Source organism: Nematolebias whitei, chromosome 6 (assembly GCF_014905685.2).
Source record: "Nematolebias whitei isolate Nwh7 chromosome 6, NemWhi1, whole genome shotgun sequence".
NCBI lineage: Eukaryota > Metazoa > Chordata > Actinopteri > Cyprinodontiformes > Rivulidae > Nematolebias > Nematolebias whitei.
Genome location: NC_056503.1, coordinates 33,860,313 through 33,876,976, shown reverse-complemented (window position 1 = coordinate 33,876,976; position 16,664 = coordinate 33,860,313). Strand labels below are relative to the sequence as shown.

The 16,664-nt window shown below is 38.8% G+C and overlaps 1 protein-coding gene across 1 annotated transcript in view; it reads right to left on the bottom strand.

Annotated features, from left to right (window-relative positions):
* LOC119411285 (neprilysin-like) overlaps positions 1-16,089 on the bottom strand; it is a 42,429-nt gene extending 26,340 nt beyond the window's left edge. Inside the window, 5 exon segments of the mRNA XM_037678222.1 lie at positions 6,600-6,761; positions 10,787-10,822; positions 12,709-12,885; positions 15,981-16,008; positions 16,010-16,089. Coding sequence (XP_037534150.1) covers positions 6,600-6,761; positions 10,787-10,822; positions 12,709-12,885; positions 15,981-16,008; positions 16,010-16,036 — 430 coding nt within the window. The 5' untranslated portion in view covers positions 16,037-16,089.
* Positions 16,090-16,664: the final 575 nt, after the last annotated feature.

Below are 16,664 nucleotides of genomic sequence, written 5' to 3'. Positions count from 1 at the left end.
AAGCAGATAGTCTTTTGTCCTGAGCCTGGTTCTGTTTGAGATTTCTTCCTGTTGAAAAAGGGAGTTTTTCCTTTCCACTGTTGCCTTCGTTCTTACTCAGGATTAGAGACTGTGACCAAGTGAAAATGCAACACGTGTGCTGGCTTCCTTGGAGAACTTTACTAATTGGCATTGAAGTTGATGCTTAATAATCCAGGTAAAGAAATCCAACAATGTTCAGTCGGGTCATCTGGACATCAGTTTGTATGCAATTTCTCAGACTGTTGAAGACTTTCAAATGGAGGGTGAAACCTTGACAATAAAAGGAAATGTCCAGATGACCCGACTGAATATTGTTGGGTTTACCAATTGGCTTTTTTATGTACAGTGTGTGAATGTTTCTGTACAGTGCCCTGAGACAACTTGTTGTGAACTGGCAATATATAAATAGACTGAATTGATGTACCATCCATTCTCTGCATCATGTCATTATCAAATAGAATGTTAATTATACCACTATTTAAAACAAGTTAGGCATAATTTAAACAAGGTAGGCATCATTGACAAGTCTGGGGAATATCAAGTGAGAGAAGCTACATTTGTTCACAGAAACGAATGAAACCGATTAATTTACAGATTCATTAGCTTTTAGGGCAGATCTGCAAAAAAACACAAGTCACTGCTATGTTTATCATAAAATAAAAAAATAAAAAATATTGTTGCATTGAATCAATCAAGTATGATTGGGGTCATTGAATTTGCATTAAAACATATTCCAACCAGGAGAGAAACATGAATTAAAAGATGTTCCCTCTCTGCAGAACATTTTTTTGAATAAATTGGGTGATGAGTGCAAACAGAATGAGTCTATACAGAATGAGCTTATCTTCTGAGGGGGAAGTTGTACATTTAAGCTTGGAGAAATAAGCTGCAAAGAATCCTGTGTCATCTGGAAGCTGCTGAATTTTGACTGTTTTCTTTGAAACAAAAAACACAGCTCAACCCAGACCTTCACATTTTTAGAAAGGCATTTCAACGTGAGCATGCAGAGTTCATCAGGTTTAGCAAATAAGTTAAATAAGCAAATAAGGGTCAGGTGTGGCTGAGTGGTTAGAGCAGTCGTCCTCCAATGGGAGAGTTGAAGGTTTGATTCCACCAGCAGCCACATGTTGAACTGTCCCTGGGCAAGACACTGAACCCCTCATTGCCTTCAGTTTGTGTCCCATTGGTGTATTGATGTGAAAAAGCACTGTTTAATCTCTATAGATTCTGATTATCTTTGTAGATATGCAGCATTGCTGCATGAATGTGTGTGGAGGTAAATGAGGGCACAGATATATATTCAGTCAGGTCATCAAAACATCCTTGGTGTTCTTTTTGGTTTCCGCATTTTATTTGATTTTAATCGTTACAACATTACAGAATTAGTTTAGGTTAACTATACAAGATCCTAGTTTCCCAGTATAAATTTACACACTCAGAGTTCCAGTGTTTGGAACTTAGACAAACAGCCACCACCCAAAACCTGCTTTTTAAAAAAAGGCATGATACATTTTAAACAGTAATGATCATTAACAGAAGAAACATTGCCCAAAAAATAATCTGATAAACATAAGGGCCTGATTCACCAGTAACTATATTCTATCAACTCCTTATTCTGTAAACTTGAGAACATGGAGTAAAAAAATAAAATAAAAATTGCAATTACACACTATGCAGTGGTCACTTTAGCTCTGAAGGAAAAAAATCGTTGTGCACGTCATTGCCATGCGTTATTAAAATAGCATTTATACTGAACTATACCGATACCAGATTATCAACAATACTGATTTTAATTTACAATTTTATGCCGATGTTTGTTCCATGAAATCCAAAGCTTTCAGCAGCAATTACACAAACAGCCTTACATCTTGGTTGACTGACATCTAACCCATTAATCCATCTGGATTGTTGACTATTACTCATCAAGCAAATTACAAGTCTCCGAAGCATAATAAATGTCCTGCAGCACAACTGAGCTCGATAAACTGATGGTGGGGGAAACACTATACTTAGCTCGCCTTCCATCTCAACTGGAACATTAACAATGTCATCCAGAAAAGACGCGCCATGGTCACAGTGGATGCAGACAGGTGAAGTTCTCAGACAAAACCATCAAAAACCTAACAGACAGAAACTTCCCCTGCTGCCTAGGTGTTGAAGAAATGTGACAAATCCTAAACCACTCCCCTAAACATTTAATCTTTTGACATCAATAAAAGTCTGTCAAACAGTGGGAAACCACTTATATCCTGGAGGTAATAATGCAGCTAAAATCCCTTATCTGGACAAAATGTAATTTTTGTAACTAAATGTGATGAAAAATGGCAGACACCTTTGTCACCACTGCTGTTACAGAATAGTTCTATTCACACAGAAGTTCCTTGAATCAGACAAGGGATGGTGGCCTTACCCTGACAACCCAAATAAAATACTTGGGATTAAACTACTACATGAAATTTTGTCTTCGAGTTCACTCAGGAACCATGGAATTTTGAGTTTTGAATGTGCATTTGAAAAGTGCATCATCTGTCCTGCATGTGCATTGCATTTAAAAACAGAAACAGACCATCTTAGAAGTCATGTTGGAAAAACTAGTTTTTTAGACTGGAGTACTGCAATATCAGGTGTACCAATGCTTCCAATTTTTTTTTCCTTAATAAAAAAACACTTCAGCTGCACTGATGAAAAAATAAGTCCGATTTGTCCCATAAAATTAGAATTTTTATTGGTTTTGAGTAAGTCAATCTTAACAAAATAAAATCTCAAAGATGGGGCTCTAAAAATCAAGATAGTCCAATACCTTAACTGCACACTTCCTCCTTGGAATGCAGTCCTGCTTTGATTCCAGGAGTGGGAACCAGACTGATCAGTTATTCCCCTTTTAAGAACCTGAAGCCAAACAGATCAGGAGATGAACACTTTCCTTTTAATATGGATGGCTGAAGTGACCCAAGCTCTCTAGCAGCAGTTTTACCATTCACCTGGTCACTGGGACGGTCTTTGCTATACTTCTGAACCAATTTTCTTATAGGTTCCTATCCAACTTTGGTTTCCTCCTGCCTGGTTCTGCTAAAGATTTCTTCCTCATGGAGTTTTTTCCCTTTCCACAGTCGCCTTCATGCTTGCTCAAGATGAGTTCTGTGATGTAGTGAAATCCAAAGCAGTCTGTTCAGTGCCCCGAGATGACTTGTGTTGTGACTTGGCGCTATATAAATGAACTGAATTGACTTCGAGTTCAAGATGCGATTGTCATTTATGCTCAGAATTGTTAAAGGTTTAAAAACATATTCCTAACCCCTGGCATACAATTAGCCATTTTTCCCATGACCACCACAATTGAACAAAAATATTTTAAACACAATTTACCATGTTAGGGTTTACCAAAAATACATTGTGCATTTGTATTTTGTTTAGTTTGAAATAGAGCTGTCATTTCTAACATGAACCCAGAGCCCAGCCCAGATTAGGGCTGGGCCATAGTGTGAGCCAGGTCAGTGTTGGGCTTTTGATCATGTTAGCGGACGCGCGTGGCTGATGATCCAATTATATGGCAACATGGCTTGCAATACAATCACCAGCCACACGTGGCCATTTGACCGTGCACTGACTGGTCTTGAAAGAGGTTTAAAAAAATAAAATAAAATAAAAAAGTTCAGTTAAGCTTCAGATGGAACTATACTGCCAGGGATCCATCAAAGTCCAAATGGATGTTCAGCCGCTGCACTTAGCGGACACGTGCAGCCGACAACCCAAACAGGTGAGATCACAAAAATATTCGACATGTCAGAGCAGGGTCTGTGTCTGACTAATGCAGGGAATTAATGCACTTTAACGGCCATGAAAGGACAAAAACTCCCTCAGCTCCGATCTTCTGCCCCCTTTTACTCAGTCACACGTGTCCGCCGACCGTTAACTATACAAGCAATCAAAGCGTAATAATTTTTTTTTTTTTTTTTTTTTTTTTTTTTTTTTTTTTTTTTTTTTTTTAAGTCAGGTTCAGACCTGTAATTACTGTCAATTCGTCGTCGGGTACAGAAATGATGGCTGTGGGCGGGGTCGGATTTTTTGGGTACAAATGCAACTCTAGTTTGAAACGCCTGGTTTTTTTGTGGGTTGGTTGGGTTTTGTTTCGTTTGTTTTTATTTTTTGGGGGGGGGGGTGGCGTGGGATCCATGACAGCCACATACAGTCTCAATACAGTGCACACTTATTCTTACTTCATGTTGAGGTCCCACATTTGGTCAGTTTTCTCCACACTTTTCATTTTGGTCATTTAGTTGCAGACTTGATAAAAATACAAAATCCCACTGTGCCTGCTGCGCTCCTCTGCCAAATATAAACTAATTTGCAATTAAAATGCTCATGGTCAATTGGGCAAATTATTTTCCAGTATGCCGTGTGTGTGGGTGTGCAATGGGAGGGGGTGTTGCAGAAATGTACATTCACTACTATGGTCAAAATAAAGGCAAAGATCCCAATTACAAGTCATTTTACTTCAGCAGACAGCCATCTGAGGTATTTACAAGCGGCAAATCCACACAAGCACGCAGTTCCCTTTATTGCCGTCATGCAACCCAGAACCCTGCAGAGTCCAGGTGTTTCCCAAGTCCTGCAGCTGTTGACAGTAGGGGAAAACAAAATAAGGATCTGTTAAGTGGGTTGTGTATCCACGAAAGCAGCAGTAGTCATCCCCGAGATCAAAAGGGTACATTTTTGAGGTCACAGCTTTTACGAAGCCTAATCCTTATCGTGCATCAGTCGCTATAAAAATAAGTTAATGAGAAATGATCTAAAGCCTTTTAAGAAAGAAAATATGTGCTGCGACTTTGTCAAGATTCTGTATGATGTTAAACACAGACATGTTATACTGGCTTTATTAAAACACGAGGCGCACAAGATAAATTCAAACATGTGAACTGTACAGTCTGAAACATTCCATCTTTGGCTGGTAAACTAGAGCCTGAAGGAATGAGCACAACACAGACGGCTGGTGGGGGTTCAAGCTGTTGAATGATCAGAAGCAGTCCTTTGGCAGCTCCGTTCCCTTCTTTGGTAAACACAGCATTTATAGCAATTAAGTCAATGATTTAAAAGCATCAGCCTTTACACTTTGACCCATGTTCTGCTTTTGTTGCAGCTGAACAGCACAAAGCATCAAAACACCTACAAATGGTTTGTTTAAACAGCAGTCTTACTTTTGAATCAGGTTTGAACTGTCTGAGAGTTTAATTTTGCCTCAAACAAGATATGACAAACATTTTTTTTTCTCTTTTTAAAGTTAAAAAAATTGGGGGGGGGGGGGGAAAAATTGAAATAAAAAAAAAAAAAATGTGTTTTCAGTAATACTTGTATATCACTACACAAGAGACATCTTTGTTCAATACAAGAAGCGTTTGAAGTGCTGACTACATTGAACTGAAAAGAATAATTGCAATTAAAAGTTACCGAAATGTGCCAACATTTAGAACTTAAAGAAAAAGGTTTTAAAAAATAAAAAAGTCTAAATTAAAAAAGGTTATTAGGCTTTGAAAATTATTCTTGATCCTCCAAATAAGTGTTTGCTCAATAAGTCCTTAAATTTAAGAAAAAAGTAATTTTGTATGTTTAGTAACTAGTTCAAATCTCAAGACCAACAACAAAAATGTGTGGGCAAGGTGAAGCACCCACATCTACCTCTACCACATAATTTTCTCCACTCTGGGTCCTCGAGTAAGGCCCTTAACCCTCCAGCTGCTCCCCAGGCACCATGGATGGCACCCCTCTGCTCCACATAGAGGCCTGTGGTAGCATCAGGAAGTGCACCAGGCATAAAAGCAAATCGCCAAATTTTCATGCGAGTGTGCCCACTGTCACAACCCCTGCAGTCAAAATGAAAAGAATTGTGCCAGCTAAAAATTAGAGTATGGTTTATTAGTAGTTTCAGCACAAAAAGCCTGCATTTGAAGCCTTCTGGACCGAAGGTGAAATGTTTCAGCACAAAAAAAAAAGAAACTGTCCAGATGACCTGACTGAAAAGTATTGGGTTTATTAGTAGTCTTTCATAAAGTCTGTCTTCAACTTAGATTGACTGTCATAAGAAAACGTGATACAATCTGGATCTTACAAATGCATACACTCGAGTCTATAAGCAAACATTCAGTGCAGCACAAGCCTTTGTGTACTGTGTATCAATTACATATGAATAAAAACTTGACAAGCTTCACTCTGCTGAAAGCAGGAAATACTTGCACCACACAAAATTAAAATCTAAAAAAAAAAAAAAAAAAAAATCTTGCTAGCATAGATATTTTTTAAAAGCAAAAAGAAAAATCAAATCCCTGAACTGCATGTTGACATGCATGTACAGGTAATGCCAACACTTTGCTGACAAAACTCCCAATTTACATGAAGCTAAACTCCTGCTGCTGTCCCTGAAGGACGATCCCCTTCAAAAACCCCAAAACAAACTGCTCTTTATCGATTTCAAAAAAGAAAAGACAGAAAAAAAACCAACATTGTTTACTGAAGTGTTTTGCAGCTTCATGAAGGTCCTATCAGTATACAATTTTTATTTGTGTGGGTGTATGACATATTCAGACCTTTTAAGATGACCTCCAGTTCGTCTCGTAAGATGTCAAATGTGGTGTATCTCGAGCTGGTCTCTGGGATGATGTGCTTTTTGAGCCATCCTCCACAGGCGTACTGATAAAAGTTTTCACAAGGATCCGCGGAAGAATCCATATTCTCAAGGAGACGAGACGCTGCAAAGGGAGGAAAGCAATAAGCTCCAAGAACCAGGAGAAAGTCCCCACATAAAGAAATGTACTAACAGAATCCACAAGAATAATGTGGGGGACAACCAAGAAATGACAACAAAACATAAGATATAACTCAGGATTTTAAGACAAGATGTTTCTAATAAAACTTACAAACAGATGGCACCGGGTGACAGGAGACCAAACAGGCAAAACTTGTGAGCATTAACAGAGCAAGACAGAGGGACATGATGAAATTCTGGCACTGACCAAGGAAGCGCAGGAAAGCTGTAAAATGACTGGACTAATCATCTGATCAAACACAGGTGTGGGACCTTCAGGCTGCTCAACAGGTTTAAACTAAAAGGCTAAAAGTAAAGCCTGTGGAGATGCAAAAGGAAAACCCTTTTCAAAATAAAACAGGAAGTGTTGCTTTGCCAAGACAAGGACCATGGAAAAAAAAAGTTAAAAACCAAAATGAAAGTCTGGCAGAAGAAATGAGCCAAACATTACAGGGCATGACAAGTTTTACTTCTAATGAGGTCTTTAAGGAACTACAAAGCCCTGAGATTAGAAATGCCTACCATGTGACTAATTATTAATATGGCATTTGGGGAAATTGACTTAATCGCTTTACGCTAAAAAAAAAACGTGTTTGAGAGCAGATAGGTTTGAACATGTTAAAGACTGGAGCCAGCGGCTGATAAGCTGAATGGTGACAGCAAAGCAGCTAACAAGCTATTTATAATGGTACAGTAATTAATTGTCCTACACATCTGAGGAGCCGTAAAGATCATTTTGTGTCACTACTGGATCTAATGTACAGTATTGAATCTTTTTTTTTTTAATGACATAACTTTTATCACATTACATTTAAATAAAAATTATATTCAATTCTCTTTACATTAAAATAAAATGTCATAATTATTCAAGGTGCTTATACAAAGTCAGATACCTGTTTTATTTATTTTTTTGCTAATTTATTATCAATCCATCCATCCATCCATCCTTCATTTTTACCTGCTTCTTCCTTTTCGGGTCGCGGGGGTCACTGGTGCCCATGTCCAGCTGTGTGAGAGGCAGGGGACACCCTGGACAGGTCTCCTGTCCATCACAGGCACACATAGAGACAAACAATTGTTCACTCTCTCACTCCCACCTAGAGACAATTTAGAGTTACCAATCAGCCTAACGTGCATGTTTATGGTCTGTCAGAGAAAACCGGAGTACCTGGAAAAAACCCACGCATGCATGGAGAAAACATGCAAACTCCACCCAGAAATGCCCCCGGCCGGGATTTGAATCAGGGTGACTTGCTCGCTGAGAGGAGGCAGATCTACCAACTGTGCCACCATGCTTAATTTATTGACTATTTAATTATTACATATGTTTATAAATTTGTACAACTTTTAGATTGTGTTTTTATTGTTTAATTGCATCAAAACAAATTGGGTGGTTAACTGGTTGGTTGGTTGGTTGGTTAGTTGGCTGGCTGGCTAGGGCAGCATGGGGGCGCCATTGGTAGAGCTGCTGCATCTCAGCGAGCAGGTTACCCTGGTTCAAATCTCAGTCCGGGGGCCTTTCTGGGTGGAGTTCGCATGTTCTCTCCATGTATGCATGTTTTTTTTTTTCCAGGTGCTCTGCTTTCCTCCCACAGACCAAAAACGTGCATGTTAGGCTGACTGGTAACTCTAAATTGCCCCTTTGGTGTGAGTGACAGAGTGACTGGTTGTTTGTCTCGTTTGTCTCTATGTGTCTCTGTGATGGACTGGAGACCTGTCCAGGGTGTCCCCTGCATCTCACACAGTGATTGCTGGACATGGGCACCAGTGACCCCTGCAAACCGAGAAGGAAGAAGTGGGTAAAGATAATGGATGGATGGATGGATGGATGGATGGATGGATGGATGGATGGATGGATGGATGGATGGATGGATGGATGGATGGATGGATGGATAATGTATCACATCCTATCACATCATGTGGCATTGTATTGTGTTGTTTTTTATTATCTCTGTACAAGGTCTTAGAATAAAAGGACAGATGTGACCACTGATTTTATCTTGTAAGAAGAACTAACAACTATTGCTAAAACAGTATATTTCAGAACCTGTCCCACTTTTTGCAAACCATTAAAAGCTTCTTAAAATATGTCATGCTGCTCTAGTGACAAAAAATAAAGTTTGAAAAAAGAACACTAAAAAGATTAAATATGTAGTCCTAAACACTGTTTTCTGTTATTATGACACCATTCACAGAAAAGATAAAACACAACATTTGAAACAATTTGCAAGGATCAAACAGTGTAACAGCTGTAATTGGCTCAGCACCAGCAGTGGAAATATGTTAACTTTTTTTGAGTAGCAATTAAATTACAGACAGCTTCTCAGAGATCCCTTGTGACAAGGTTGTCTGTCAAATTTGACTGAATTGGGACACCAGCACTGGAAAAATGTATCAGAAATAAATTGCCATCTGTTGCTGTAAACCAGTACTAGAATTTTTTAATCTTCTGCATATATTACTATATATATATATATGTATACTAAGGATAAATCATTCTTCTGTCAACCTTGGAGTCTGGTAGTAGAAAATAAAATGATCTATGATGTTGTACTAAAGGAGGTAGTGGGAAGTGTTGTGCATGCAATATTATAAAAACATTATATTAATGGATTATAAAGCTAGTTGTATGTCCACTAGCATAAAAATAGTTTTTATATTTCTGAAAATGGGTTTTAGTTGTGTATCAAAATATCTGTAGTTAGTGCAGTTTTGCACAGACTACAGATATTTTGGTACACAGACTATGGATCTGCTGATTGCATCAAAATGCTTTGTTGAACTGATTCTGCTTAAGACACATTAAATATCCATCCATCCATCCACCATCTTCCACTTGTTCCAGAGTCGAGTCACAAGTCACAACTTGAGCAGGGAGGCCCAGACATCTCTTTCCACAGCCACCTCTTCCAGCTCTTCTGAGAGCATTCCAAGGCATTCCTGAACCACCAGAGATAGACTCTTCAGCATGTCCTGGGTCTTCCCTGGGGTCTCCTTTTAGTTGGACATGCACAAAACGCCTCCCTGGGGAGGTGTCCAGGGGGTATCCTAACCAGATTCCCGAACCACCTCAACTGGCTCCTCTCAATGTGGAGGAGCAGCGGTTCTACTCCAAGTCTTTACCGGATCACTGAACCTCTCTGCCGATCTCTAAGCAAAAGCCTAGCTACCCTGCAGAGAAAATTCATTTTGACTGCATGTATCCACAATCGCATTCTTTCGATCACTATTCAAATTCATGATCATAGGCGAGGGTAGGAACGTAGGCAGATCAGTAAGCAAATAGTTCACCTTGTAGCTCAGCTCTCTCTTCACCTGAACAGACCAGCACAGAGTCCACAATACTGTGGAAGCTGCACCATTACGTGTGTCAATCTCACACTCAATTCTTCCCCCACTCATTAACAAAACCAGGAGATACATGAACTCCTCCACTTGGGAAGTAACCTGAATCTCATCCTGGAGATGACCATTCACCCTTTTAAGACTGAGGATCATGGTCTCAGGTTTGGAAGCGCTGATCCTCATCCCTGCCATGTAACAATCGACTGGGAATTGCTCCAGTGAGAGCTGGGGATCACGACATGATGGTGCCAACAGAACCACATCATCTGCAAAGATGGAGTCCTGCAGCCACCAAACCAGACTCCTTCCTCCCTTTGACTTGACCAAAACATTCTAACCATAAAAGTTATTAGAATCAGTGCCGACAGGTACACATTAAACATACCTACACACATTTTTCTTGAACACAGTATAATTCTTTAAAAGTAATTCTACTGAAACAACCTTTGAGGTAATGATCAGAGCAGTTTGAAAAGAAACATGTTTGAAGTAGCCATTTCCTCAAAACATGATTACAATTCTTCGGTAGCAGCCTGGATCTTATCATTCTATTATCCGCTTAGAAAAATCAAAGCCTTCAAAATGACACAATAAAGAAAAGGCACAAACACACACACACCTTACCTGACTGTGTGCATTCGGCTGTGGTGCAGATTTCATCTGCAGGAAAACACAAAATAATCACTCAGTGGGTTTTTGGCATTCATCAATCACTGTGTTAAACTCATTCCCTCCTTTTTGTTCCAATTTATTGTTGTTTCTTCTCAACACTGTTCCCTTGTTGATACACAGATTTAACCTGAAACCACTCAGAAATGCTGCTTTTGTACCCTGTCAGTCGTGCTAATCACAGTGAATTTGGGATGCGCTGACACACCCGCAAACTGCTATTTGACCTTTAAGACATGGCTTCATGGGTTATGTGTGAAGGCTCAGAATGTGAACACGGTCGGGTGCACACATCCCTACAGACATGAACAAGTCATTGATTTTTTTTTTTTTTGATTTTCCTGACAAAGCAGCTTAAACATTTATAAAACACAAGACTGCAAACTAATATTAATGGTTCAAAACACACACGCACACACATAAACACACAAAAGCCAGTCCAGATTCATCAAACTTAATTATATGACCTTTTCTGACAGGATTCTGCAATCATGACCAGCTGAACTTTGTCAATAATTAATCTATGGATCTGCTGATTCTGGTTACTTGTTCTCAAACACTAATTTGCTTGCTTTACGCCTCAACAGACAGTTTGTAATTTGTAGGTACTTAAAGTGAAGGGGTTCTGTGTAAAGGTTTTGAACAATTATTACATTACTTTGTTGTATATAGCTCTTTGCACAACCTCATTTAAGAGTATAAAATATTAATTCTGATTGATTTGACAAGATGACAGGTAATCCAACCAAAGATGATGGCTGCCATTTTAAAATGAATTCAATACAATACAATACAAATTCCATAGTTTTTCATACTTTTACCTCGCTGTTTGTTGTTGTTGTTGTTGTTTTGTTTTGTTTTTTTTGCATAACATAAATATTCTTTGGATTTTTTTTTGCAGCAGCACTGAGCTGTAGCACTTTGGTGCAACCTGCATCATTTCAAGCAGAAATATCAAATTATTTCTGCAAAAATTATCATGTAATGCACAACTGATAACAATGTTCCGTTTATAAAATGTATGAATGTATTCAATGTATTCAACATGAATGTATTCAAGATCGGCGTTAAATAAAAGCAACATCAATGTGGTCCTGGCTCTGCTTGGCCTATATCTTGTGCATTTAGTCAGAATTAACTCTGTTTCTTCAAACTGGTGCAGTTCAAAGAGCTGCCTATAAACAAGAAATGAACTATCACCTTAATGAAAATCCTATATTACAGTAGAATGACATGTGTTGTATGTATTATGAAACACAATGACTTTTGAGTACCATTTTAGCAGCAAATAAACACAAAATGATAATAGATAAACAGTAATTCAGCTAAAGCAGGTTGGATCAAATTTCCCAAACAGAAGAAATTGAATCTGGACCCTGTTCATTTTCACACTTGTGTTTATACAAGATCCACTTCCCATAACATTGAGTGAGTTGAATTTACCACATAACCTGCTTTACACAATTACTTAACCCTCACACAAGATTCTAAAATGTGAGATATTAAAATATATTTCAAACTTGGACATCGTAATAGAATAACTTGAATGTAATCAATATTTTCTCCGTGTACATGTATACGCTGTGTACTGTGTTGAAAGTGTACAGCTCGAGTGTTTTGTATCACCTGAGCAAAGTACAGCTCTTCAGCATGTTTTTTTTTTGTGTGTGTTTTCCATTAACCATGAACTAAACTGGGACCGATGTCCAATGGAAATAAACAACATAAAGACAAGCGTCATGTGTTCTGAAATAAGCACTTAATATTGTGTCATTATTAAATGAATGTCCTTAAAATGTTCTTCTTCTACAAAGCTCACGTGTGTTGAAAAAAACACTCAAGATTCTAGACAGTATTATGTTCTTCAGAACACTCACCAGATTTTTGTGTGGCAAAGAGGATGATGAGGGCAACTATGACGATGAAGAGCAAAGAGACAATAGTAATGAGGCCAATCTCAAGAGAGGTCCAGCGGGGCTTCTTTGCCGATTTGGGGGTATTGGTTTCTGTCATTCTTGGGTCTCCTCCTTCACCTGCCAGTTGTATCAACTCGCCTAAAAGAAGGAAAAGGACATATCAAACATTTAACGATCAAATATCAAACTGGCCCGTGCTGTTGAACGGTGTTGTGATGCTTTGGACAGAGGTGCTAGAAAGTTTGTGAACCCTTTAGAATTTCAGCATAAATATGAACAAAAACATCATCAGATTTTCACACAAGTCCTAAAAGTAGATAAAGAGAACCCGGTTATACAAATGAGACAAAAATATTATACTTGGTCATTTATTTATAGTGGAAAATTATCCAATATTACATATTTGTGAGTGGCAAAACTTTGTGAACCTCTAGGATTAGCAGCTAATTTCAAGGTGAAATTAGAGTCAGGTGTTTTCAATCAATGGGATGATGATCAGGTGTGAGTGGGCACCCCGTCTGTGAAACATAGTAGTGGTAGTATCATGGTTTGGACCTGTACTGCTGCTTCTGGGCCAGGATAGGTTACCTTCATTGATAGACTCAATCTTCAATTCTCAATTCAATCTCAAGAGAAGGTGAGTCATGCATCAAGACAATGACCCTAAGCTAAGCACACAAGTTGTTCTACCAAAAAATGGTTTAAAAAAGTAATAAAGTTCATGTTTTGGAATGGGGCAGCACGGTGGCGCAACTGGTAGAGCTGCTGCCTCTCAGCGAGCAGGTCCCTGGTTCAAACCCCGGTCCAGGGGCCTTCTGGGTGGAGTTTGCATGTTCTCTCCGTGCATGCGTGGGTTTTCTCCGGGTGCTCCGGTTTCCTCCCACAGACCAAAAACATGCATGTTAGGCTGATTGGTAACTCTAAATTGTCCCTAGGTGTGAGTGAGAGAGTGAATGGTTGTTTGTCTCGTTTGTCTCTATGTGGCCCTGTGATGGACTTGCGATCCGTCCAGGGTGTACACCGCCCCTCGCACAGTGATTGCTGGACATGGGCACCGGCGACCCCCGTGACCCAAAATGGAATAAGCGGGTAAAGATAATGGATGGATGGATGTTTGGAATGGCCAAGTCAAAGTTCTGACCTTAATCCAATCAAAATTTTGTGGAAGGACCTGAAGTGAGCAGTTAATGTGAGGAAACCACCAACATCCCAGAGTTGAAGCTGTTCTGTACAGAGGAATGGGATAAAATTCCTCCAAGCTGGTAAATGGTAAATGAACTGTACTTATATAGCGCCTTTCTATCTTATCAAGATACTCAAAGTGATTTACACTACAATCTGTGCCATCATTTACCCATTCATACAGCATTTACTAGATCTCTACAAAGACTAATCAGTGCTTTATCACATTCATACACCGAAGGGACACACATCGAAGGCATTGAGGACGACTGCTTTAACCAGTCAGGCGGCCCCGCCCGGTGTGCAGGACTGATCAACATTTACCGTAAACGTTTAGTTGCAGTTATTGCTGCACAGTGGGGGTCACACCAGATACTGAAAGCAAAGGTTCACATACTTTACCCAATAACAAATATGTAATACTGGATAATTTTCCTCAATATATAAATGACCAAGTATAACATTTTTTGTCTCATTTGTATAACTGGGTTCTCTTTATCTACATTTAGGGCTTGGATAAAAATCTGATGATGTTTTAGGTCATATTTATGCATAAATGTAGAAAATACTTAAGGTTCACAAACTTTCAAGCACTATTGTATATCTCTACCGTCTTGTGCTTTTCTTGCTTATTCAAACTGACTAAAACCTAGCGTCCACCTGTTCTCGCTTCAGGATGTCCCAAATGGACATTTGGTTGAGACAAGTTGGAGCCTATAGGTCTCAAGAGAAATTTAATACAAGTTCTTTAACGCCTGCAGACACTACAAGACCGTAACTAAATGGCAATGTCACCATCACTGTGGTAACCCAAAAAATGGATGGGAAACTTGTTGCTGAACAAAGAAATGTGGCGTCCAACTCCCAGAGCACAAACCAAGAGTTCAAAGTTGATTTTTACTGGCGTAGTGGGTGATATGTGGCTTGACCTCTTGTTTTTAATACGGTGGTATGATGGAAAGGAAAATGTGGGTGAAATGGACAAACTCATAGGTTATATGCAAACAAGAAGCTTCAATATCATCATAATTAAAGTACATAAGAACGTAAAGTGAAACTTTATTTCATCTACGTCTTTAAAGCCAGAAAGACATTTTACATTGATAATTTCGGCAAATACTGCAGTGATAGTACTACGACAACCAGGTTAAGCAACATAAAATATTATTTCTTTTTTGCCAGGTAATTTATTCCCTTGTGCTGCAACAGACTGTAAAAATACTAACAACTATTGCTAGACATAGATATATATATATATATAGGCATATTTTCAAAGGTGGCTTTAAAAAATGTCTCTTAACTGAAGAATGTTGTTTTAAAACATTACAAACTTTGTAAAAGGATTATTTCTATTCATAACTATAACATTTTAATAGATTTTAACTTTATTTTTTATTTTTCTTAGAGCAGAAGCCAATAGGAACAGAAGATATATCCACAAGGTCAGAAACAGTTAAACTAGGAAATATCATTCAAAAACACAGTACAGTTTGAAGACTCCAACTCCGCTCTCCTTCCTAGAAACCCTGAAACTTGTTCCTCCAACTGCTAAAAGGCAACTTGAAGTAATAAAATGTGACACCCAGGGGCTTCTGAGTAAGCATGACGAGGTGGCACTCAGAATGTGTTGCTGGTTTCAGATTCCCAGTAACACAAAACATGAACTACAGATTTATTTTCTGACATTATATCGCTCATCAGGTAACTACTGAGAAAAATCCATGCTTCAAAAAAGTGATGAAAATTAATTGGTAGGCCAAATACTAATTAAAATGTGGAGCTATTAACCATAAAACAATTATATATTGAGACATTTTAATATAAAAACACTGTTCAAATATCCAAACCTAGATGCATTAACATGGTGAAAAGACGAATAACAAAACTGAGAAGATAAACGAGGAAAAACACTAAGAGTTTCAGAGCAAAAGGTGAGAACAAGTGAAGTTCTTACCCTTGTGGCTGTGCACTCCAGACTAAATAAAACTCAAGAAACCTACAGTTCAAAAAAACAGAGAACAGACTAGATTTTTTTTTTCTTTGCTCCTCGCCACAAAGTGTTGTTTTCCTCTCAGGGGGGACCAGGAGAGAACTTTACAAAGTTCATGTAACAAGCAGTTAAGTCTATCTCTGAAGGTCTGAAGGCTATTAATCCTTAATCCGTTAACTGTGCCACACAGATGCACGCTCTTGCACGCAAACACTCATCCAGAGCCGTGCTTCTCTTTTAACAAGCCAGTGCCATGAGGCAGATGGGTGGGTCGGGTGCATGAGCAGACTGAGATGAGAACATTGAATAAGCAAAATCTTTCAGTTCCCTTTGAAAGGACAAACACATCATTGAATCACACATACAGTGCAAGCACATTAGTCACACAAACATATGCTTTTTTTTTTTTTTTTGCTGAGTGTCAAATTTGCCCATCGCTTCTCAGCATGACGAAACAATAGACCAGCGTAAACTTCTCTGATTATGGTCATTATCAAACCACATCATTGTACACACTGCTCCCTCCAGGCTGTTTTCCCTGCTCCACAACGGCACTAAAGCACGCGTGACATCACCACACAGGTCATAGATTTACTATAACAGAGCGGCTGCTGGATGCAATTCCACAATCGCAAGATGGGCGAGTGAAAAACGGCACATGCAAGTCATAAAAAGCGGCGATGAGACAGTAGGATGACAGGAGTTGACGTATTAATCAAAACTTCCTGTCAGCTCCTCTCGGACA